The sequence below is a fragment of the Cervus elaphus genome, chromosome 13, assembly GCF_910594005.1.
Source record: "Cervus elaphus chromosome 13, mCerEla1.1, whole genome shotgun sequence".
NCBI lineage: Eukaryota > Metazoa > Chordata > Mammalia > Artiodactyla > Cervidae > Cervus > Cervus elaphus.
The window spans coordinates 63149929-63174989 of record NC_057827.1 but is presented as its reverse complement, the minus strand read 5'-3'; the positions used below and the strand labels follow the sequence as shown (position 1 = coordinate 63174989).

The window sequence follows — 25061 nt, the reverse complement described above, 5'->3', positions numbered from 1 at the left end:
ATCCAGTCCAGCATTACTCATGATGTACTTTGCATCTAAGTTAAATAGGCACGGTGACAAGAGAAAACATACAGTCTTGACATACTCCTTTTCCTTTTTGGAACTAGTCTGTTGTTCCATGTCCAGTTTGAACTGTTGCTTCCTGACCTGCATACAGATTTCTCAAGAGGCAGGTCAGGATGTCTGGTATTCCCCTCTCTTTCAGAGTTTTCCATAGTTTGTGGTGATTCATACAGTCAAAGGCTTTGTCATAGTCAATAAAGCAGAAATAGATGTTTTTCTGGAGCTCTCTTGCTTTTTCGATAATCCAATGGATGTTGGCAATTTGCTCTCTGGTTCCTCTGCCTTTTCTAAAATCAGCTTGAATATCTGGAAGTTCACAGTTTATGTATTGCTGAAGCCTGGCTTGGAGAATTTTGAGTGTTACTTTATTAGCCTGTGCTGCTGCTACTAAGTCACTTCAGTCATGGCCAACTCTGTGTGACCGTATGGACAGCAGCCCCCAGGCTCCTCTGTCCATGGGATTCTCTAGGCAAGAATGCTGGAGTGGGTTGCCATTTCCTTCTCCATTACTAGCGTGTGAGATGAGTGCAATTGTGCAGTAGTTTGAGCATTCTTTGGCATTGCCTTTCTCTGGGATTGGAATGAAAACTGACCTTTTACAGTCCTGTGGCCACTGCTGAGTTTTCCAAATTTGCTGGCATATTGAGTGAAGTACTTTCACAGCATCATCTTTTAGGATTTGAAATAACTCAACTGGAATTTGACTTTGCATTCCAGGATATCTGACTCTAGGTGAGTGATCGCACCATCATGATTATCTGGGTCATGAAGATCTTTTTTATGTAGTTCTTCTGTGTATTCTTGCCACCTCTTCTTAATATCTTCTGCTTCTGTTAGGTCCCTACCATTTCTGTCCTTTATTATGTCCATCTTTGCATGAAATGTTCCCTTGGTAGCTCTAATTTTCTTGAAGAGATCTCTAGTCTTTCCCGTCCTGTTGTTTTCCTCTGTTTCTTTGCACTAATCACTGAGGAAGGCTTTCTTATCTCTCCTTGCTATTCTTTGGAACTCTGCATTCAATGGGTAAATCTTTCCTTTTCTCCTTTGCTTTTGGTTTCTTTTTGTAGCATTTGTAAGGCCCCCTCAAACAGCCATTTTGCTTTTTTGCATTTCTTTTTCTTGGGGATGGCTTTGCTCCCTGTCTCCTGTACAATGTCATGAACGTCCATCCATAGTTCATCAGGCACTCTTATCAGATCTAGTCCCTTAAATCTATTTCTCACTTCCACTGTATAACCGTAAGGGGTTTGATTTAGGTCATACCTGAATGGTCTAATGGTTTTCCCTACTTTCTTCATTTTAAGTCTGAATTTGGCAATAAGGAGTTCATGATCTGAGCCACAGTCAGCTCCCGCGGTCTTATTTTTGCTGACTGTATAGAGCTTCTCCATCTTTGGCTGCAAAGAATGTAATCAATCTGATTTCAGTGTTGACCATCTGGTGATATCCATGTGTAGAGTCTTCTCTTGTGTTGTTGGAAGAGTGTGTTTGCTATGACTAGTGCGTTCTCTAGGCAAAACTCTATAAGCCTTTGCCCTGCTTCATTCTGTACTCCAAGGCCAAATGTGCCTGTTACTCCAGGTATCTTTTGACTTCCTACTTTTCTTTCCAGTCCCCTATAATGAAAAGGACATCTTTTTTGGATGTTAGTTCCAGAAGGTCTTGTAGGTCTTCATAGAACCGTTCAACTTCAGCTTCTTCAGCTGGTTACTGGTTACTGCTCAGGGCATAGACTTGGATTACCGTGATATTGAATGGTTTGCCTTGGAAATGAACAGAGATCATTCTGTCATTTTTGAGATTGCATCGAAGTACTGCATTTTGGCCTGTTTTGTTGACTGTGATGGCTACTCCATTTCTTTTAAGGGATTCTTGCCCACAGTAGTAGGTATAATGGTCATCTGAATTAAAATTCACCCACTCCAGTCCATTTTAGTTTGCTGGTTCCTAAAATGTCGATGTTCACTCTTGTCATCTCCTGTTTGACCACTTCCAATTTACTTTGATTCATGGACCTAACATTCCAGGTTCTCTTTAGTTGCTTAGTATTTTCAATTAAAATAAGGATCAAAAACAGTGCAGTGCATTTGCAGCAACACGGTTAGACGTAGAAATTGTCATAGTGAAGTAAGTCAGACAGAGAAAGAGAAATATTGTATGACATCCCTTATATGTGGAATCTAAAAAGAAATGATACAAATGAACTTACAAAACAGAAAGAGATGCATAGACTTAGAAAATTAACTTATGATTGCCAGGGGGAGGGAATAGTTAGGGAGTTTGGGAAGATCATGTACAAACTGTTATATACAGAATGGATTACCACCAAGGACCTACTGTATAGCACATAGAACTTTACTCACTATTATGTGCCAGCCTGGTTGGAAGCAGGCTTTCGGGGAGAATGGATACATGTATTTGTAAGGCTAAGTCGTATCGCTGTTCATCTGAAACTGCCACGACATTGTTAATTGGCTAGAGTCCAATACAAATTAAAAAGTTTTAAAAATAAATAAAATTTAAGAGTAAGAAAAAAGTGAAGAATAATAAAAACGGGGACAAAACAGTGCAGTGAAGTAAAAGAAAAATTGGTAAGTTGGATATCATCAAAATTAAAAGTTTTGTGCGTTAAAGGGCATTATCAAGAGAGTGAAAAGACAAGCCATAGTATGGGAAGAAATATTTGCCAATCACATAGCTGATAAGGGTGTTCTATCTAGAATACATAAAGAACTTTTACAATTCAGTAACAAAAAGATAAACAACCCACATAAAAAGTAAGCAAAAGGCTCAAATACAGATTTCTCCCAAGGAGATACACAAATGGTCATCAAGCACATGAAAACGTACTTGGTCACAATGTGAGACTACTATACACCCACTAGTCTGGTAGTTCCCCCAATAAGTCAAACACAGAATTACCGTATGACTATAGTTCTACAGCTAGGTCTACCAAAAATTAACAACAGGGGTTCCAACAGGACCTTGTGTTCAAATGTTCACAGCGGCTCTATTCACAACAGCCAAAAGGTGGAAACATCCCAGCTGTCCATCAATGCATGAATGATTAAACAAAATACAGTCTGTGTACAGTGACAGACACCACTACAAAAAAGGAATGAAATACTGATACATACTACAACATGAATGAGGCTTGGAAACATGCTAAGTGAAAGAAGCCAGACACAAAAGGCCACCTATTTTATGATTCTCCAGAATAGACAAATCCACAGAGACAGATTCATGTTTGCTAGAAGCTTGTGGCACGCGATGATGCAGAGTGGTAATGGGTACAGGGCTTCCATTTGGGGTGATGGAAAAGCTCTGCAGATATTGTGGTGATGAGTGGACCACGTCACAGATTTACTTAGTACCACTGAATTGTACACTTTAACACGGTTGCAATGATAAATTTATGCTGTGTATATTTTGCCACACAAAAACATAGTGTATGTTGGTGGGAATGCAAACTAGTACAGCCACTATGGAAAACAGTGTGGAGATTTCTTAAGAAACTGGAAATAGAACTGCCATATGACCCAGCAATCCCACTCCTGGGCATACACACTGAGGAAACCAGATCTGAAAGAGACACGTGTACTCCAATGTTCATCGCAGCACTGTTTATAATAGCCAGGACATGGAAGCAACCTAGATGCCCATCAGCAGACGAATGGATAAGGAAGCTGTGGTACATATACACCATGGAATATTACTCAGCCATTAAAAAGAATTCATTTGAATCAGTTCTAATGAGATGGATGAAACTGGAGCCCATTATACAGAGTGAAGTAAGCCAGAAAGATAAAGACCATTACAGTATACTAACACATATATATGGAATTTAGAAAGATGGTAATGATAACCCTATATGCAAAACAGAAAAAGAGACACAGAAATACAGAACAGACTTTTAGACTCTGTGGGAGAAGGCGAGGGTGGGATGTTTCAAGAGAACAGCATTGAAACATGTATATTATCTAGGGTGAAACAGATCCCCAGCCCAGGTTGGATGCACGAGACACATCCTGGTGCCCTGGGAAGACCCAGAGGGATCGGGTAGAGAGGGAGGTGGGAGGGGGGGTCGGGATGGGGAATACGTGTAAATCCATGGCTGATTCATGTCAATGTATGGCAAAACCCACTACAATATTGTAAAGTAATTAGCCTCCAACTAATAAAAATAAATGAAAAAAAAAAATAGTGTAAAAAGTGTAGTGCAGTTATATTCAGATTTTATTATTTAAAGAAATGATACATACATGTCATTAAGATAAACCTAGGTGTGCTGCAGTCCATGGGGTCACAAACAGTCAAACACGCCTGAGCAACTGAACTGAACTGAAATCGATTTCTCATCTGGTGTAATTATGGGAACTATGGGATTTTTAGAGCTGGAAAGGGCCATTGCAATTGATTATTTATGCCTATATGGTAAAGTTAGTTTGTTAAGAATATTCAAAAAAAAAAAAAAGAATATTCAGCTACTTTCTAATTATCACAGATGTTGAAAATTATTCATCCTGTTCCATGAATTTTTCTACCAAGAGGTTTATAATTGTCTCTGCCTCATGGTTTGGGTCCTGATCTTAAACTCAGAAACCAGCTTGCAGAAACCAACCCTGTCTGACTTCCTGTGACTCAAAAAGCGTAAACTCTTCTGATGTATTTTCATTTCTAACACCATTGGTGCAGGGGCCATAAGAAGTCACATTAACTCATTAGCTCACATGTTAGAATAATATGTAGTCTGACTTTCTTCATGCTGAAAATTGAGTTACTATAAACATTATCATGCAGAATACTCAGATGAAGAGTGAAATAGTAAATCAACATTTATCCCATGAGCTATACACAGATACCTTAACAATTTACTTCTCAAATATGGTTTTAATTAGGCTTCCCAGGTGGCACTAGAGGTAAAGAATCTGCCTGCCAATGAAGGAGACACAGGGGACCCGGGTTCTATCTCTGGTTCGGGAAGATCCCCTGGAGGAGGAAATGGTAACCCATTCCAGTATTCTTGCTTGGAGAATCCCATGGACAGAAGAACATGGCGGGTCACACAGTCCATAGGATCACACAGAGTCAGACACGACAAAAGCAACTTAGCACACATGGTTATAATGACATAGCGACTCATTACCATAGGGCTTTTTATGATTTTACTTAATAAAATATTTGATTGCAGGAAGAAAAAAATGAATTTCCCCAAAACTAGAAAAGCATTTAAAGCAGTTTTTCAATTTACTATGTTAAACTCATCTTGAGCTCGGTAAAGCACATGGCACGATATCTTTAAAGTTTTACTGCGTTTCAGGATTATTCTTGAAAAGATATTCCGCCTATAATTGAAAAGAAAAAAAAAAGTGTCAGCAATTTTAAATGTATTATTTTTTAGAATTAATACTACATTAGTTTGTACTATAAAAGTGAAAATTCATTTACTTAAAAATGGAAGTTGGACAAGGAAATGACAACCCACGCCAGTATTCTCTGCTGGGAAACCTCATGGACAGAGGAGACTGGAGGACTGCAAGTCCATGGGGTTGCATAAGAGTTGGAAGCGACTAAATAAGAAATGGTCCTCATTATTAACATAGTTTCCATTACTTTAAGTCTAGACATTTAATAGTAAAAACAAACCAACATTTAAAAAATAAAAATGGAAGTATATAAACTTTTTACTTTCAAATGAGTAATAAAAGTCTTACTATAAACTATGGTGAAACTTATTATAAACTATGATGAAGGTGTTAGAGGTTATTTCCAAAATAACCAGACACACAGTTTTTCTGTCTCAGTTGGTTTTTCATTTAGATTTGGGCATATTTTATTTTCAAATTGATACTAAAGAAAAAAACAACACCACTACTTAAATCTCTTACCAGAAAATCAACAGGATCATCAGGTCTGACCTTACAACACTCATTCAGACCCTGCATAAGTGTTGGCATAACATAGGTCATTAAATAGTTTCTCAAGGGAATAGACTGGGCCTCCAGTAATTCTCTTTCTTCTCTTTTCACTTCCTCTAGTCGTTTGTTCTACAAATAGAACATTGTGGGTAGGGTAAATAGACAGAAAAAGAACAGTTTCATACAACTCACCCCAGAGTCCACTAGAAGTATCAATGCTTATCAAGTTATGATAAAGATGGTGTTTCCAATCAGTAGAGAAAAGATGTAAACGGTGTTTTAACAAGTGTGTAGTCACTTAGGAAATAATAAACTGGATACCTATCTCACTTCTTACACTGAAATAATTTCTAGCTGCCCAGATCAAGCAAAGTGAGAGAAAGCAAGGAAGGAAGGAAGCGTCATAGAATTGTAGAAGTGCGAATAGAAAGTCTAGAAGGTATTGGTCTGGTGGGCTTGTGTTTATGCCTTCCTCAGCATCCGGTTCCTCTCTCTCAGGACTAATAATTGCCAGATTTCCTTTGAGAAATCTCCCTTTTCAGCCTAGGGGATTGGATGGGGCTTAAGCACATCAGTCCAGCCTACTCCTGGCTGTGGACGTTAGTTAAACAAAAGACAGCAAAAGACATTAAACAAGACAAAGATATAAAATATACACTGCCTTAGGCTTCCCTGGTGGCTTAGTGGTAAAGAATCTGCCTGCCAATGCAGGAGGCACTGGTTCAATCCTACTTCCAGAAGATCCTTTGGAGGAAGGCAAGGCAACCCAGTCTTCTTGCCTGGAGAATCCCATAGACAGAGGTGAAATTAAGTGCAAAGAGTACATAAGTGCAAATTCATTTTTGAATGAATGTGACCATGCTGCACAACATGCAGGATCTTAGTTCCCCCACCAGGGATTGAACCCATGTCCCCTGCAATGGACGCTGGAAATCTCAACCCCTGGGCCACCAGGCAAGTCCCAAAAGGGGAAATTTAAATGTATAGAAAGGGATATGACATGTTATGCTGACGGTCAGGTGTTGAAACTTTAAATATGGTGCCCAGGAAAGGCCTCATTAGAAAGACTTAATTTGGTACAGACTAAAGGTCTCATTTAGCAAAGACTCAAAGCAAGGAGGAAGTGAATCACACAGGTGGCAGGTTGTTTGAATGCAGAGAGGCATTAGAAAGAACCAGGTCACAGGGGACCCTGGGGCCCACAATAAAGAGTTTGTACTTTCATCTAACGATGATGAACAGTCTGTGAAGCGTTTAAACAGAGAATGGCCGCGGTGGGTCTGTATTTTAGATGGATCACCAGGCATCAGCAGGGGGCCAGACTGGAGATGGAGGGGGTGGAGCTGGGCAGACCAGAAGGCACCACATAATTCTAGCACCCTGGTCAGCGGAAATGGAGCCCTGGGGGTAGATCTGCCTGCAGTTTCTGGACGCAGAATAGATAAGAAGACTCAGTGATGAGGAGGGTGAAACGAGACTGACCACCCAGGTTAGATGGGTAAATGCAGGAAAACCAAACGAAACCGCCAGATAGACAACGCAGCCAAGTGGCACACTTTTACGGGAGTGTTGTTCATACTACATCAGTGGCTCATTGGTGTTTTTTTAAAAACCTTTTTTTGGGGGCAGTGCTGGGCCTTTGTTGCTGTTAATGGGCTCCAGGCTCTCAGGCTCAGTGATTGTGGTGCACAGGCTTAGCTGCTCCCTGGCATGTGGAATCTTCCTGGACCAGGATCAAGTTTATGTCCCCTGCATTGACAGGCAGATTCTTAACCACTGGCCCGCCAGGGAAATCCTAACTTTTTACTGTTATTGTTTACACTAAGCAAAAGACCAAGGGCATGTTCTTCTAAATGGTACATAGGAAAGAAATTTTTTAAAAAATGATATATATGAAAAAATAAACAACAATGAAACCCATAAAATTGTTTCGGTTCTTTCCAGGACGTTTCTCTGTTAGCAGGATGGGAAGTGCAGCAGGCCCGAAGGCTTTGCCAGCCCCGCACCCCGCACCCCCACCCCACACACGTGCACACGCTCACCCATTCCTCCCAGCGGGCGATCTTCTCGGCGGTCTCCACTGCCTCCTTGTGCTCTCTCTCCGCCTCCTCCATGGCCTCCTTGGCCAGCCGTTCCTCAGCAGCCTTCCGCTCCTCTTCTGCCTTTTCTTCATCCGTTAAACCATAATTGCGAGGCTCCCCGACCTCCTTGATGAGCTGTTTGATGGCAAGTCTGTTCTGAGCATCTTCAAGTCTTCCTACATCTGTAATGATTAGATGAGAGAAAGAGACCAACACAGACGTTTTTATAGTCTGGTCCCTGAGACCAGACTCAGGAAAATTCTTTATTACTATAATCCTGTGATGGCGAATTGTGTAAATTACCAGATGGGGGGTTCCTTTTCGAGTTTACCAGCACAGCTTAGAATTTCCGGTCTGACTGGCAAATATCAAACTGGTCTCTGAGAGTCACAGAGAGCAAGCCTGGGGCTCAAGTCTCTGTGCTGTGACACCTGCCTCTGATTTGAGTGGATGGACGGGGGTGTGGACCTCCTCAGAGGAGTGAGTTCTCCACCCTGGGAGGCATTTAAGCAGAGACTAGGGCACTTCACTCGTGGGGATTTCCACAAAAGGAAGTCCTGCCCCTGGATGGGGGTGGGGGGGACACTGAGTGACCTCCAGGTTCCTTTTGTTTTCTGTTTCTGAGAATCAGTGATTCTGGGATAACATTTTCAATTCCTAAAAAGAAAATTAACTTTTTCAGTTAGCCTGCTTGAATCAGAAAAAGTCCAAACTCCAGAATATGTGACTGATGTTAACATCAAGGCCAGAAGGAGAAAAAAGAGGAGGGGGAGAAGGGGGTCTGGGAGGGGAAGGCTTGCTGACAACAGGAACTTCCTCCCTGCACAACTCACTGAATGGTAAATTCTACACCAGTCTGCGGGGCTTGCTTGGAAGGTCTCCACACAGAAGGATGAGCAGTAGGCGCATTTGAGAGCTGAGCACCTCCAGCCCTTCCTCGGGAGTAACTGCTCACCAGCCCCCAGGCACAGCCACTGGTGCACTCCCCGCCCCCCCCCCCCCCCCCCCCCCCCCCCCCCCCCCGTGTTTGGACTGTAGAACCTTGACCTAGACTAGAAGCACCGCCAGGTTCCAACTCGGGAGGAGGGGAAGGACGGAGCCAAGTGCATCGGTCGGTGGGTGGGAACAACCCTATCAAGAGGCAAAACCACACCAAAAAAAAAAAAACTCACTTCCTGGTTGCCTGAGCTCTGACATTTTAATGTATTTCTCCTTGGCTCGCCTAGTAGAGTACTACACCCCTGATGTACTTGAAAGATAGAACACTGCTGCCTCCAGGAGTACTTCTGCCCTGACCTTGGGAAGGATGAATGGAGGATTAGCGGGGGAGGGAGGGGGGTTGGGCACCTGACCCAACCGTGACCTCCCACTGCTCATCCAAGTATGTGCAGTTAGGACGGAAAGAGACACATCCAGCTATGGGCTTGGCTCCCAGTGTTAACATGGAGACTTCAGGGCTGTGGGTCAGCCTTCATTCACCATGTGGGCCAGAGAGAGGAGAGAGACAGACCCTGGTCCAAAGAGCAAAACAGAGAAAAGATGCGGATGTCCCTGGCGATTCAGTGGTTAAGGCTCCTCACTTCCAATGCTGGGGGCTCAGGTTCAATCCCTGGTCAGGGAACTAAGATGCTGCACGGTGCGGCCAAAAAATAAATAAAGGGCAGGAAGAGATGCTGAGAGAAGAGGTGGGGTACAGAGGTGTAGTGAGAGGACGCCAGGGCCCCATTCAAGACCCTCCGGAGGGTGGGCTGCGTTCCTGACCTTGATGCCCTCCCCAAGGCCCATCACTGGGATACATTGCTCCCCTTTGCTTTTCTCTTGTCTCTACTTGTGAGTATGAAGATGAGGCCAAAAGTGACGGGCACGGAATGAGACGGAAGACAGTGATCACTCATTCATTCCGCCTCATCATTTCGCCTTGTTTCTCCCTGGGGCTCTCCTCAACGTTCCATAAATAGTTTTGGGGGGTTTTACTGAAAAAGATGACAATCGCTACTTTTATGAAGTTTGCTCACCACTCCGTCCTAGTTCTCGAGGTAAATCGTGTAAACTGCTTTCCATATTAGTAGGTGTAGAGTCCTTAGCTTCTTCCTATAGAACTTGGTGCCCAACGTGCACAGGCCTGTCCAGATGAGGACAAAATCCAATCACTTCTGAGGGTGCAAACAGCAGAATTTGCAGACTGATAAATGTATTCTCATTTCATAATGCACATCATTTTCTGCCTTACTGTTGTACTAATAATAAGATTTAACTACCAGCTGTTGAACTTCGCCAATGTGCCAGACACTTCCTACCTCTAATCCCCACCATTAGTACCATCTCAACAAGCCAGGGATTATTTTCCTGTTTCACAGACGAGAATACTGAGGCAGAGCCAGAAACTGGAATCAGCTCTCCTGCCTCCTGCTGACTGTTTCCCTCAGCTCTAAGCCTCCCAGTACCCCAGGACTGGGATGTGTCCCAGCTGGTTTGAGGGGATGGAGAGAGGCCTTAGGAGGCCCCAAAGGTCAACCTGGGCACTAAGCTGCCATCAGATTAGTGATTTTTCAGCAAACCTAGAGGAAGCAGAGGTGTCAAGATCCAGAAATCCAGAAAGGAAGTTCAGGGGTTCACCAAGCCAAAAGAAAGAGAAACCAGCCACGACAGATGGGACCTGGAGGTGCCAACGATGAGGCTGCGGTGAGGCTGATGAGAGAGCATGTTCACTGCATGCTTGCTGGGTGCCCAGCTCTGCGTTAAGTGTTTACGGGAAACAGGAGGAATGAGATGAAGAGCTATTTGATTTCTGAGTAGCCAAGAGTGAGTTAATGCCTAGACAGCATACCAAAAAGCAGAGACATTACTTTGCCAACAAAGGTCTGTCTAGTCAAAGCTATGGTTTTTCCAGTAGTCATGTATGGAGTAAGAGTTGGACCATAAAGAAGACTGAGAGCTGAAGAATTGATGCTTCTGAATTGTGGTGCTGAAGAAGACTCTTGAGAGTCCATTGGACAGCAAGGACATTAAACCAGTCAATCCTGAAGGAAATCAACCCTGAGTATTCATTGGAAGGACTGATGGTGAAGGTGAAATTCCATTACTTTAGCCACCTGATGCGAAGAGCTGACTCATTAGAAAAGACCCTGATGCTAGGAAAGATTGAGGGCAGGAGGAGAAGGGGGAAGCAGAGGATAAGATGGTTATATAGCATCACCAACTCAATGAAATGTGAGTTTGAGCAAACTCTGGGGGACAGTGAAGGGCAAGAAAGCCTGGCATGCTGCAGTCCTTGGGGTCACAAGAGTCAGACACAACTTATCGATGAAACAACAAACAACAACAACAAGGAATGAGCTAGCCAGTCTAAAGGCCAGGAGGGGCTTTGTGAAGAGCACCAGTGCCCCGCAATGCCATGGGAATAGAATGCTGCTCCCAGGGACACTGGGGAAATGGCCCAACGAAGCTGGCAGCAAACCACCTAACTTCAAAGTACCCTTTAAAAAAAAAAAGCCAATTTGGGGACTTTCCTGATGTTCCAGTGGCTAAGACTCCTCACTCCCAATGTAGGGGGGCCTGGGTTTGACCCCTGGTCAGGGAACTAGATCTCACATGCCACAACGAAGACCCAGCATAGCCAAATAAATAATAAATATTTTTTTAAAAAATGCCCCTTTCCCCTGGCTGGCAGCGCAGAGGGCATATCATGCCTGGAGTACTGTAAAAGATGTGAAGCCGCAGGAATGCGTCAGAACTCCAGCAGCCGTCCTCAGAGGGTCCGGGAAGCTGAAAGTCCCTGAATGTGTGGACGCGGTCAAGCTGGCCAAACATAAAGAGCTCGCTGCCTACAGTGAGAAGTGGTTCTACATGAGCAGCTGCCACAGCCCAGCACCTGGACCTCCGGGCTGGCACTGGGGTTGGCTCTGAAACCCAGATCTGTGGGGGTCGGGGGTGGGGGGCATCAGAGAATGGTGTCATGCCCAGCTACTTCAGCAGAGGCTCCAAGGGTGTGGCCTACGGGGTCCTCCAAGCCCTGGAGGGATGGTGGAACAGGACCAAGATGGGGGCCGCAAACTGACCTCATGGACATAGAGACCTGGACAGAATCTTGGCACAGGTGGCAGCTTCCAACAAGAAGTTTCACAACAAATGATACGGGGTTAATCAATTGCCTCATTCATTAAAAAAAAAAAAAAAGCCAATTTGGTAAAATAAATAAATAACGCAGTTTGGCATTCAACTTCGTAATACAGCCACGTTTTCGAACAACAGTAACACTCCCCACCACACCCCACTCCACTGAATCCTCAAGTAGACCACTCGCCTGTCTTTTCCTGGGACACACACTAGGCCCTAGACACACACTTATACTCCCCGGCCCTCCCCCAGCCCGATGACAGGCGTGCCCCAGGTTGGCTGGGGGTCCAGACGCCGGGCAGTGGTGCTCCACGTTCACGTTATCCTTGAGTTTATTTCGTACCTATATGGATCGGGTGGATTTCAAGTTCGTCGAAGTAGTTGAGGACAGTCTCGTCTTCCGTGTTGATGTCCCGGTAGTTGCTCAGAGCCCGGAGGAAGCGGTCCTGGCTGTAGTGGGTGCCTGTCACGACGCTCTCCGGGAGGTTCATCACCCGCTCCTTGAGGAACTCGTCCGAGGCATCGAGGGAACACACGAACTCTGGAGAGAAGGAGCTCGTGAGTTTACACAGGGACCCGGGAGCGGCAAGCAGGCGCTGGCGGCCGGCCACGGCTCAACCCAGACATCCAGTTACCAGCTGGGAAATCCCGTTGCCGCAGAGGCCTGACCACTTGGCCTTCTTGCTGCCTCTGGTGGAGGATAGATACAAATCAGCCATGCTTCCAGAGCCCCCCTACCCTATGAAGCCCACACGCACGTGCTCAGTCACTCAGACGTGTCTGACTCTTTGCGACTCAGTGGACTGTAACCCACCAGGCTCCTCCGTCCACGGGATTTCCCAGGCAAGAACACTGGAGTGGGTTGCCATTTCCTTCAGGGGATCTTTCCCACCCAGGGATCGAAACTGCATCACCTTAGGATCCTGCTCTGGCAGGCACATTCTTTACCTCTAAGCCACCTGGGAAGCCCAATCAGTGGGGATTTTGTGAGATCTATTGTTTTTCTTTCCCTTCCTCCTCCTTTTCTTCCTTTCTGCTTTCCTTCCTTCCCTCTTTTCAATAAAGACAGCAAAAATTGGGAATTCCCTTGAAGTCCAGTGGTTAGGACTCCACGCTTTCACTGCCAAGAGACAGGTTCAACCTCTGGTCAAGCAACTAAGATCCTACAAGCTATGTGGCATGGCCAAATATAAAAAATTTAAAAAAGAGAAATTGTAAATACAAATTTCTAATAACTCTGTGATATCTGTTATCAGCCTCCCAGTCAATTGTCACCTTGCCACATTTCCAGCACAATATCACCGTTTCCCAAAGAGACTCACAGCTATGAGCAAAATCCTTTGATGGCCAATTTGCCAAATTAATATAAGCAGGGGCGTCCCTGGGACTTTAATTTTTCATAGATCAACCTGTTTCCTCACTTCATGCTATGAAACATCTATGTTCAGTATAACACAGTCAGTGCATATCGAATATTTGACACATGGATCATTATTAATGACAGTGAGCATTTCATCCACCCCTGAGAGCACACTTCATGCATGCAAGCCAACCGCCCCTTTTATGTAACTCACACACCAAGTCGGTATTTCTCCTGCCTCCTCATCCCAGGGCCAGGGCCAGGGCCAGGCAGCTAGAGGCCAAAGCCCACTGCAACTACTCATGCTAGCCAATCCCCTGCCTTTCCCACAGTAACCTCAAGAAAGGCTGAGTCCTAGACTTTCCCCTGCCTCCTGACCAACCCTGGTGCTACCCCCAGTGGCCCTGTATGGTTGCCACACTCCCTTCTCTGGGGAAATGTGAGTAATAAAGTCTTCTTTCAGTGGCATTAGCCTCTCATGTCTCAGTTATTTCCATAAATTAAAATACCACAGTTCAAATGAGACAATGATCTGATTTTTTTCAGGAAGAGAGAAACTAATGACAATTTCTTTAAAAAAAAGGGGGGGGGGAGGGGGGCTAATTGAAAAGAACAGACTAGACATTCCTAAGAGATTTCATCCTAGACGTGTTTGGACCATACCTGACAGAGAGCAGCCCCGTGGATCAGGACTAAGAACCGCATATCCTTTTATGTCTTGTGTTTCCATTTTCTTACCTTAGGGAGGGGTTTCATTCGCTCTGGTTTTTGGAGGCAGTGGCATGAGAAGATATGAGTCTGAATTCAAGCCCTCACATTTACCAGCAAAGAGGGCTTGGATCAGTCTCTGGACCTCAGGCTCTGGATCCGGTAAGCATGGGAGTAATTCCTGCCTCCTAAGCTCATGGAGAAGCTCAATAAGCTCCCATCGCATGTCGTGCCTGTTACATGGCAGATGGTGGGTTGAGCTGAATTTTATCCAGCTGCCTCAGGGAAAACAGGAGGATTTACCATGGGGTTTACAATGAAAGCCTATCGCCCAGAAGTGCTAAAGTCTCATAAACTGGACAGATGTGCTTATTTAGACCAGTTGACTTTACTTTTTAACCTTTTTGGAGGCAAGTACATAAATTAATGGGAAACCTAAGAGAACCCATTCCTCTGGCTTTCCGTGTTCCTGCCTCAGGCAAACAGTATATATCCATCCTTGAGGATACTGTTCTCTGATGTCTCTGCTTCCAGAAGCTTCATCACAAGCTGGGCCAGGAGGAGGAAAGGATTACAGCTGTGAATTGTCTCTCTCAGGAACTTTGACACAGTAAGCAGCCTCTTCCAAGTTACATCCCTGGGCTAAGAAAAATAGCTAAGAAAATAGCTGTTCTTGTATTTATCATATGACTGGAACTTGATTAAACCTCATGCAAACTGATTTTTTTTTTTTAAAAAGAAGAAAAAAAAAAACTTTTAAAGTTCATGGCAGAGTCACAAGAAATGCCTGCTAGGTACTCAGCAAATCCTTTTTCAAGGAACACGTTGTTGATACTTCTCTTTCAAGGGTAGGTTGTGAGAGCTTGGGGTAAATACCTAATAGGATAAACTGTGGTGGTGTTAGGGACCCGAGCAGCTTCTTCCTGGCCATTCTCGATTCTGGATGTCTTCCAGGAAAGACAATGGCCCGGCCAGGACCGAAAGCAGAGCAGGAAGGAAGGGCAGTGACCTAGACCCTGGTGGTCTCACCAACTGACAAGTCTCCCCAGCTCTCCCCAGCTCCCCGAGCACATGGACTAGAGGCAATATTTTGTAACAACTACAAATGGAGCATAGTTTTAAAAACCTGTTAAATCCAAAAAAAAAAAGAAAGGGAAAAAGTTTTTTTTAAAAAAAGTGAATCAGGACTTCCCTGTTGGTCTGGTGGTTAAGACTTCACCTTCCACTGCAAGGGGGTGAGGGTGTGATCCCTGGTTGGGAGCTAAGATCCTATATGCCTCATGGCTGAAATGCCAAAATGTAAAACAGATGCAATGTTGTAACACATTCAATAAGGACTTTAAAAAAAAATTGTGAATCACTATGCTGTATTATGCTATATGCTTGAAACTTATATAATGTTGTAAATCAACTATATCTCAAGTTTGTTTTTTTTTTTATCTCAAGTTTTTAAAAAGTACAGAAAAACAAAAGAGAAAAGACGTCAGGGCACCAATAGATTGGCTAACTTTTCTGCTCTGTCACAGGACAGAACAGCAGATATGAATGTTCTCAAAGGGACTCTGTCCATTTCAGACCTTTAATATCCCTGGTATTTACCCCCAGTGCATTCTTTAGGTTGGAAGTTTGATATTAAGGGTATTGCTTTACTTTTTTCCTGATACAAACAAACCTACTTTATTAACATAAAAAATGTTGTTTGGGTACAAAAGAGATAGCAAATGACATTCCTTTAAATATGACCTTGGAGAAGTAGCTTAAACTTACCAGGTATGATTAATTTATCATAGGGAAACATTTTGCCTCTGCCTTCTTCCTCCTCCTCCTCATCCTCTTCTAGTAAAACAAAATATACATCATTGAATTCATTACATATTATTATGAAGGACAGCTCAAAAATTTAAATATTTTAACTGAGTCACTCATGAAAACTAGCTGTAACGAGGAAAGCTTGTATTTTAGATATAGTCCCTTTGACTTTTTTGTTTACTTGTGACCATTATTACTCTGAACAATAAAGTTGCAATTTATCTGAAGGTAAACATTCAAAATAAAGGGAACACCCACACTTACGGCTGAACAGGTCTTTGGCCTGATCATAGGTCTTTGGGAATCCATCCAAAATGTAACCTTGATTCCTGCAAGGCATGGATTTTAGCTTTTCTTTCATAAATCTAATAATATATTGATCTTCCAGGTGACCTATTAAAAAGAAAAAAAAATTACTGTGCAGTCATATTCTACATATACAGGTTACATTCTAAAGTGACCTTAAAAATTCTTGTGTAGTCAAAATTACTATTGAAAAACTCTTTTTGCACTACAGTGAAAAATATGTGGTTTTGTATTTAAAGCATGACACATGAATTCTAATGCCCTGTAAAGTAGGAGAAACTAATGAACTCATCTGCAAGAAAGAATGGAAGCGAATGCTAATGTCTGCACTTTCAGGTTTTATTTCTTTTTTTACTGTGGTCACAAATTTCGGATGAAGTTGAAAGAGCAATAAGTGGAGAAATCCAGCGTGTTCTCCCTGACTGGCAGGGTTTACTCAATTCTGTTTTGATATTATACTTCTATAGCTTTAATACATAATAAAAAATGCTTCCATTGTGAGAATTCAGTGGGATGGTACTCATGCATGCTGCTGCCACATGATTTATTAATAGTACATGCCCAATAAATATTTGTGCTTTTGAATAAAAATCAAGCTTGATCCTGACCCTTAAAGGCACTGGCCTCTTTCTCCCTGTCTCTTTCAGTCGGCATTTCAGGCCTTTACCCCACTGGACAGTTTCCTCTCCAGCCTTGAATGTGAGGTTCCTGCAGTTGCTTGGGGAGGCTAAGGATGGAGGAGTTTGTCCTAAAACTGTCAGTGTTTCCAAGACAGTATGATGTAACTTCTCTAAAATATTCATCTATCCTTCCATTGTTAACTGTTGAACAGCTATCACTTCTAAGAAACAGCCCTGCTTATATATGGCTTAATATATACATTTTGGTAATGCAAGTTTTGGAGAAGGAAATGGCAACCCACTCCAGTACTCTTGCCTGGAAAATCCCATGGATGGAGGAGCCTGATGGGCTACAGTCCATGGGGTTGCAAGAGTCGGACAGGACTGAGCGACTAAACAGCAATGCAAGTTTGGCGAGTTTAGAAGCCGATCTCTGAAACTCTTCCTAGGGTAGCACTATACTTTCAGCTTATCAGTGGGTGTAGAATATAAAATAATTTGAAGCCTTTTTTATTATTCAGTGACAATGAGATGATCTAATGAAAACACCTCTCCTTTCTTCCACCTTTCATTTGTCACACGAATCATTAGGCAGTAACTGATTCAGAAAATAATCGCGTCTTTCAGAAACTTAAATATTATGGCAGAGACAAAAAGATAATCAAAGATGTTATTTAACATAATGAAATTCCTCAAAATGATTTGATAGTATGTCTCAGTAAGGTTCACAGTGCTGTCAAGAAATAAAGCCACATTTTAAAAATGTCAAGGATCCACTGATATCCAAAGACGAGTTTTATTTAAACATTATGTCCAATTCTCAAAAGCGTCTCTGGTAAGGAAAGGCACATACTCAGAAATCTAGCTTCAGCCTCCTCTATGGCATCCCTTGGTTTATTTTTTATTTTTATTTTTTTTTTAAATTTTTTTATTAGTTGGAGGCTAATTACTTCACAACATTTCAGTGGGCATCCCTTGGTTTATTTCAGGTGTTTGGCCATTTGTTTCTGTTTGTTTCAGAACTAAGTGTTCAATATGCCAGAAGAGGCCTTGAGCAGCAGTTTATTTTATTTTTATTTGTAGCTGTGCTGGGTCTTTGTTGGTGCACGTGGGCTTTCTCTAGTTGTGGCGAACAGGGGCTACTCTTCGCCGTGGTGCACGGGCTTCTCCCTGCGGTGGCCTCTCGTGTGGTGGAGCATGGGCTCCAGGCACAGGGGCCTCAGTAGTTGTGGTGCTCTGGCTTTGTTGGCCCAAGGCATGTGGCATTTTCCTGGACCGGGGATCGAACCTGCGCACTCTGCACTGGCAGGCGGATTCTTATCCACTATGCCACCAGGGAAGCCCTGGGCAGCAGTTTAGGATGATCATGGAATGTGAGTTCACAAAGGACCAAGCCCAAGTGCCTTCTCTAGAGAACTGTGACCTCCTGGAGATACAGCCATGACCTTGGCTGGGCCAGAGCATTTTGGAAGGTGACAGTTACTTCTGCTTTAAAAATAAATGAGCACGGCCCTGCTGAACAGGCCTTAAAACACCACACTGCTTCGTCGTCTTTTTTTTTTTTTGTTAAATTTTAAGTCTGCCTTTCAAATAAGAGTAATATTTCAAATGCTAATATTAGCCCATAATTATAATTGCTAAAAGACAGTTTAAACATCGATAGCTGGGGGGCTTCCCTGGTGGTCCAGTGGTTAAGACACTGTGATTCCATTGCAGAGGTCACCAGTTAGTTCCCTAGTCAGGGAACTAAAATCCTGCATGCCAAGCAGTGCAGCCAAAATACAGGAAAAAGAAAAAAAAGTTAGCTTCAACCAAGGTCTTTAAAATAATCCATGCATAATAGGGTTCGATCCCTGGGTCGGGAAGATACCCTGGAGGAGGGCATGGCAGCCCACTAAAATATTCTTGCCTGGAGAAAGCTATGGACAGAGGAGCTTAGGGAGCCACGAAGAGGCGGACACAACTGAAGTGTCTTAGCATGCACGCACAGTAGAGACACTACAAAGTTGATACATGTACATACTTTTCTCATCACAACTTTTTAATTTCAAACTCACAGAAAAGTTAAAAGGCTAGTCCACTGATCACCTGGAATCACACCAACCAGATTCAACAAGTCCACAATGCAAAAAGGATCTGTAACTAGTGAATTCTGTGGTTTACACAAGTCCTTAATTTGGCTGCACAGTCAGGGACCAACAGGAGTGGAATCATGAATCGATAAGAATTCGGAGCTGCCTCCCTGCGGGACTGAGTTCTGTCTTGATGGAATTCTTAGAATCGCATGACGACACATTGGATCAGGTGAGGACTTCTGCCTCTTCATGCTATGAAATTTCCACAGAGGTTTGCACCGTGGGTTCACAGGTCTTCTTTTGTTTAAACATAACCTGGGTCTGTGTTCTAGTTTCAGGTAAATGTGAATAGGGAGGAGTTTTGGACAAACTTGAAGAAAAACACTTTCCCAGGATTAAGTGGGACCGACTGCACTTTTGCCATCTTGTCGGAAGTGAGCGGGTGGGTGGGCCTGCGACAGTAGGGAGGTTTGCCTCCTTCCCAGTGCGTGCTAAATCGCTTCAGTCCGACTCTTTGCATCCCTTTGGACTGTAGCCCACCAGGCTCCACTGTCCATGAGATTCTCCAGGCAAGAATACTGGAGTAGGTTGCCATACCAGGGGATCTTCCCGACCCAGGGATTGAACCTGGGTCTCTTACGTCTCCGGCATTGGCAGGCAGATTCTTTACCACTAGTGCCAACTGGAGCCCCTGACTACTGACCCAGTTTGGTCTCTCCTGCATGAAGGAGGCAAAAGGAGAAGGGGGCGGCAGAGGATGGGACGGCTAGATAGCATCACTGACTCAATGGACATACATGTGAGCAAACGCTAGGAGATAGTAGAGGACAGAGGAGCCTGGTGTGCTGCAGTCCATAGGATCGCAGAGTCAGACGTGACTTAGCGGTTGAATGGCAGCAACACCATCAGTGGGAAGAACAGAATCTCCTGCCAAGGACAAGCCCTTCCTGAACTTTGGTGATGCAATGACTGCTCTCGACCGGTAATTCTCGTTCTGTGTGGTCACCCCCACCTGGACATGAAAAGAGCCCAGTCAGTACTTCATGTCACCCTGTTTACACAGTTATTGGATAAGACTTTCGGGTCCTTGCAAAGACCAACTATATGATCCTGTCAATAAACACTGTCCCATGTCTGTCTGGTTCTGGCCTTACACCCCAGGCTTACAGCATATGTACACATGACCACGGTCCCCTGTGGATTCCTACAAACCCCAGGCCCCACCCTTCCAAGTGGCCTTGCCAGACTTCTTCCACAGGTGTCCTCACAAAGGAACGTCTTGTTTTGCTTTCTTCTCCTCCCCTAAATGGTAAGAGCCGGGACACTGCAAGACTCTGAAACCAAGATAAGGATTCCCCACTGTCACAGGCAAGGCAATGAAAATGAAAGTGAAAGTCGCTCAGTTGTGTCTGACTCTTTTCGACCCCATGGACTGTTAATCCATGGAATTCTCCAGGCCAGAATACTGGAGTAGGTAGCCATTCCCTTCTCCAGGGGATCTTCCCAACCCAGGGATCGAATCCAGTTCTCCCACCTGCAGGCAGATTCTTTACCAGCCGAGCCACAAGGGAAGCCCAAGAATACTAGAGTGGGTAGCCTCTCCTTTCTTCAGAGGATCTTCCCGACCCAGGAATCGAACCAGGGTCTCCTGCATTGCAGGCAGATTCTTAACCAACTGAGCTATGAGGGAAACAGGCGAGGCAAGGGCAGTGTCATATCTTAAAGTGTTGACCTGTGTTTTCTGTGTACCTTCACCTCTGCGATTTTAAATTCCATTTCCTCCACACCCAGCCCACACCGGAGCAAAAAATTCAGACTCAGATAACCAGCTGATTTAAATGAATGCTCAAATGTTCAGTCGCTAAGTTGTGTCCAACTCTTTGGGACCCCATGAACGGTGGTACGCCAGTCTTTCACTGTCTCCCAGAGTTTGCTTAAACTCATGTTCATTGAGTCGGTGATCCCATCCAACCATCTCATCCTCTGTCGTCCCCTTCTCCTCCTGCCCTCAATCTTTCCCAGCATCAGGGTCTTTTCCAAGAGGTCGGCTCTTCGCATCAGGTGGCCAGAGCGTTGGAGCTTCAGCTTCAGCACCAGTCTTTCCAACGAGTATTCAGGGCTGTTTCCTTTACCTCAGGGAAATCTCTCTGGGATTCTAACTTCCATTTCCTCCCCACCTGGCCCACATCAAAGCAAAAACCCAGATTCAGAAAACTAGCTGGTTTAAACAAACCCTCAGTGTGTGCAGACAAAAAGACATTCTCCGCCCTGTAAACTAGACTGGAGTGGCCTGGGGGCAGGCGAGGAGGAGGTGGAGGGGTAAACCAGAGTTGGGAGGAGGGTGAGGAGTCCTGAAGATAAATAGCTAGTAAGAAGAGCATCTGGAGGGACAGGAGGTGGGGTGTCAGAAGACCAGAGACACGGAGGATGGCCCAGAGCGGTGCCCCAGGGGAAGGCAGTGGCTGGTCCTCAGGGGGAAAGCCCGTTTACACCTTTGTCCTCCTTCCCTGGTTTCCCCGTGGCTCAGACAGTAAAGAATCTGCCTGCACTGCAGGAGACCCAGGTTCAATCCCTGGGTCAGGAAGATTCCCTGGAGGAGGAAATGGCAACCACTTCATTATTCTTGCCTAGCAAATCCCATGGACAGAGGAGGCTGACTGGCTACAGTCCATGGGGTTGCAAGAGTCAAACAAGACTTACCGACTAAATAAGAACCACCACCTCGTTCCCTAATCCCCCACGCCCCAGCCCAACCTTGGAGGATCAGAAACTACCACCAGCAAGGCAGAAGAAGTGAGTAAGAGGAAACAAATCAAAGGTCCTTGATAGGATGGGAGGGGAGGAACTCTCCACTGGATACAAGTCTATACTTGCTTACACTTTGGAATGGCCTTTAGCCAACTCTTCTGTACCAGCTGGTATAGAATATGCCTGCAATGCAGGAGACCCTGGTTCAATTCCTGGGTCAGGAAGATCCCCTGGAGAAGGGAAAGGCTACCCACTCCAGTATTCTGGCCTGGAGAATCCAGTCCATGGTGTCGTAAAGGGTCAGACACGACTGAGCGACTTTCACTTTCATAGCCAACCCTAGTATTACCCCTTTGATGGAGGATCTCAATTATATAAAAATGAAATGATTGTTTTTCTAACTGCTGCTGATGCTTTCATGCCTGGGTGGCAAGCTCCCTTAAAGACATCTCATTTCAAAACCTCATTTATGATTATTTGGCTGGAATGGCCTTCTTAAAGTATGAATAAACAGAGAAGCCATTTACTTATTATATAAGAGCTGCAGTAAGACCAGTCTGAAATTCCATCCCAGGGTAAGGAAAGAATGAGTACAGAGTTAAAGTTTAAAGGGACACTTTACTGCAATGCATGTGTTCAACAAACTGGTTAAAATTATCATGTGAGTGAGAAAATTTTTCTATTTATTTTTATTTCTTCCTGAATGAGTGAATCATTGGCCCAAGTTTTTCATCCATGTTTTCCTATTCAGGACTTAATGGTTTTCTTATTACTTTGACTGAGCATTTTATTAACTATTAACTCTTTGTCATATTTGGTAGCAAATATTTTTTCCTGATATGTCCTTTGCTGTTTAATTACAGTGTTTGATGCTTTACAAATACTTATGACTACACACAGTTTTTTAAAACTTAGGTAGTTCTTTCCCATCATTTTTTTTTTTTTAATCTTAAATCAACTCTGAATATTCATTGGAGGGACTGATGCTGAAGCTGAAGCTCCAGTACTTTGGCCACCTGATGCAAAGAGCTGATTCATTGGAAAATACTGATGCTGGGAAAGATTGAAGGCAGGAGAAGGGGGCAACAGAGGATGAGATAGTGATAGCATCACCAACTCAATGGACATGAATTTGAAAAAACTCCAACAGATAGTAGAGGACAGAGGAGCCTAAAGTGCTGCAGTCCACGAGGTTGAAAAGAGTCAAACACAACTTAGCAACTGAACAACAACACGAAGTAGTTTTTATAGCAAGGGAAAAAACCAACTGTTACAAGAATATCACAGAATGGTTACCTGCATTCTGGTCCATGCTTTCCTTGATGCCCTCCAAGAGCTCCTGGGCATCTTCCACGTTATCCTCCTCTTCCTCCTCTTCACCTTCTTCTTCTCCTCCTTCCACTACATCCTTAGGTGTAATGATTGCCTCCTACATATCACAAAGATATTAAAATCAGAGGATGCCCTGCATTGATTGGCTGCTCATAAATCTTCTGGCTAACGATCCTGGAAAAGGCTGCTACCCAAACAGGGGAGGTACTCAAGGACAGGCATACAAAAGTGGTCAAGATGTTTTTATCTATGAAGACGGATGAGAGTCTTGTGGGTTTTTTTTACTCTCTTTTAGAACAGCAATCTATTTCTGTGCTAATGCCAGAACTACTTAAGAATCAACACTTTCTCTACCCACGGACACCACCTAGTAAGCATCGTTGAGTTAGACATGACTTAGTGACTGAACAAAAACATATATCTGAAAAACACAAAAACATTAATTTGAAAAGATGCATGCACCTCAATCATAGCACCATTATTTATGATTGCCAAGATAGGGAAGCAACCTAAGGTCTATCAACAGATAAATGGATAAAGAAGATGTGATATATATTTATATCACATGACAGAATACTACTCAGCCATGAAAAATAATGAAAATTTGCCTCTTGCAATAAATGGATGGACTTGGAGAGCATTATGCTAAGTGAAATAAATCAGACAGAGAAGAACAAATACTGTATGATATCACTTATATGTTGAATCTAAAAAATACAGCAAACTAATAAATATAACAAAAAAGAAACAGACTCACAGATACAGAGAATGAACTAGTGGTTACCAATGTGGAGAGGGAAATGGGGAGGGACTGTGTAAGGGTAGAAAATTAAGAGGTACAAACTATTATTTCTAAAATAAGATACAAGGATATACTATACAACACTGGGAGTATAGCCGATGCTTTATAATAACTGTAAATGGAATATAATCTTTAAATATTGTAAATCACTATTGTTCATGTGTAAGTTATACACTATTGTAGATCAACTATACTATACAATTTTAAAATTGTACAACTATACAATTTTAGGAAGAATAACAATACCACCAGTCAACAGAGAGAATACAAGATATATTTTGAGCAACAACTGGAGACAGACAAAAGTTTAAGGGCCACCCATGAAAGATGCTTCCACCTTATGAAGGAAAACCCATTGGGATTCTGTATTTTCATAATAGGGGCTAACAACAAACTCCAGTTAAAATAACAAATCTCTTTGAAGGATGCCATGGAAGATCAGTGACTTCTTAATTATAAGACTAAGAAAAGGCATTTTTAAACTATTGAAATTCCCAATAAAGTTGCTAAAATTGTTACCAGTTTCGCTATGGCTTCAGAGATGACATCCTTCAATTTAATGTGGTGCAATTTATAGTATTTGGCTAAAACTTCGGCAATGCTGGATTTTCCCACCGCTGGAGGGCCGAGAATGCAAATCTTGATCGGCTAAAAGAGGAGAAAAGGGATCACACAGGGGCTCTGAATGATGCGTAGCTAAGCGGTGCTCTTTATTTAAAGGATCAGCCCTTTGAAATCTCAGGATTCCGCAGCCTGGTTCACTCCTTCGTCAAGAGCCCAGAGTCACTTTCTCTTGGTGTTTAATGAGCATCTGCTATGTGTCCTGATCTGGGCATGGGGGACAAGACACAGCAAACTGTGTTCAAGAGCACCCTAAAAGTACTTTAAAAAAAAAAGCCAAGTACTTGAGCATTACATACTACAATTTCACCTTTGCAGTGTTACCCCTGTAAAGACAGCAAAGAGAGAGAAGAGTTTCTAGTCTACTCTTGGAAGGTGCTTAATTTATTGCCTCCTGAACATTGTTTCTGGATTAAACTTGGCCTTGAATTATCTTTTCCTTTTTAAACCAGTTAATTTATTCTAGTTTTTTAAAAATACACCCATTAAAAAAACAATTTCC

General features: G+C 43.4%; 1 protein-coding gene and 1 pseudogene across 1 annotated transcript in view; one reads left to right on the top strand and one right to left on the bottom strand.

Annotated features, from left to right (window-relative positions):
- Window positions 1–5273: 5273 nt before the first annotated feature.
- Window positions 5274–25061, bottom strand: part of AK7 (adenylate kinase 7) — a 62575-nt gene continuing 42787 nt past the window's right edge. Inside the window, exons 11-18 of the mRNA XM_043922569.1 lie at window positions 24458–24586; window positions 23101–23233; window positions 16320–16448; window positions 16014–16082; window positions 12522–12719; window positions 8024–8244; window positions 5952–6110; window positions 5274–5408 (exon numbers count right to left, since the gene is read on the bottom strand). Coding sequence (XP_043778504.1) covers window positions 5370–5408; window positions 5952–6110; window positions 8024–8244; window positions 12522–12719; window positions 16014–16082; window positions 16320–16448; window positions 23101–23233; window positions 24458–24586 — 1077 coding nt within the window. The 3' untranslated portion in view covers window positions 5274–5369. The remainder of the gene's footprint in view (window positions 5409–5951; window positions 6111–8023; window positions 8245–12521; window positions 12720–16013; window positions 16083–16319; window positions 16449–23100; window positions 23234–24457; window positions 24587–25061) is intronic.
- On the top strand, window positions 10712–12194 carry LOC122707007 (annotated as a pseudogene).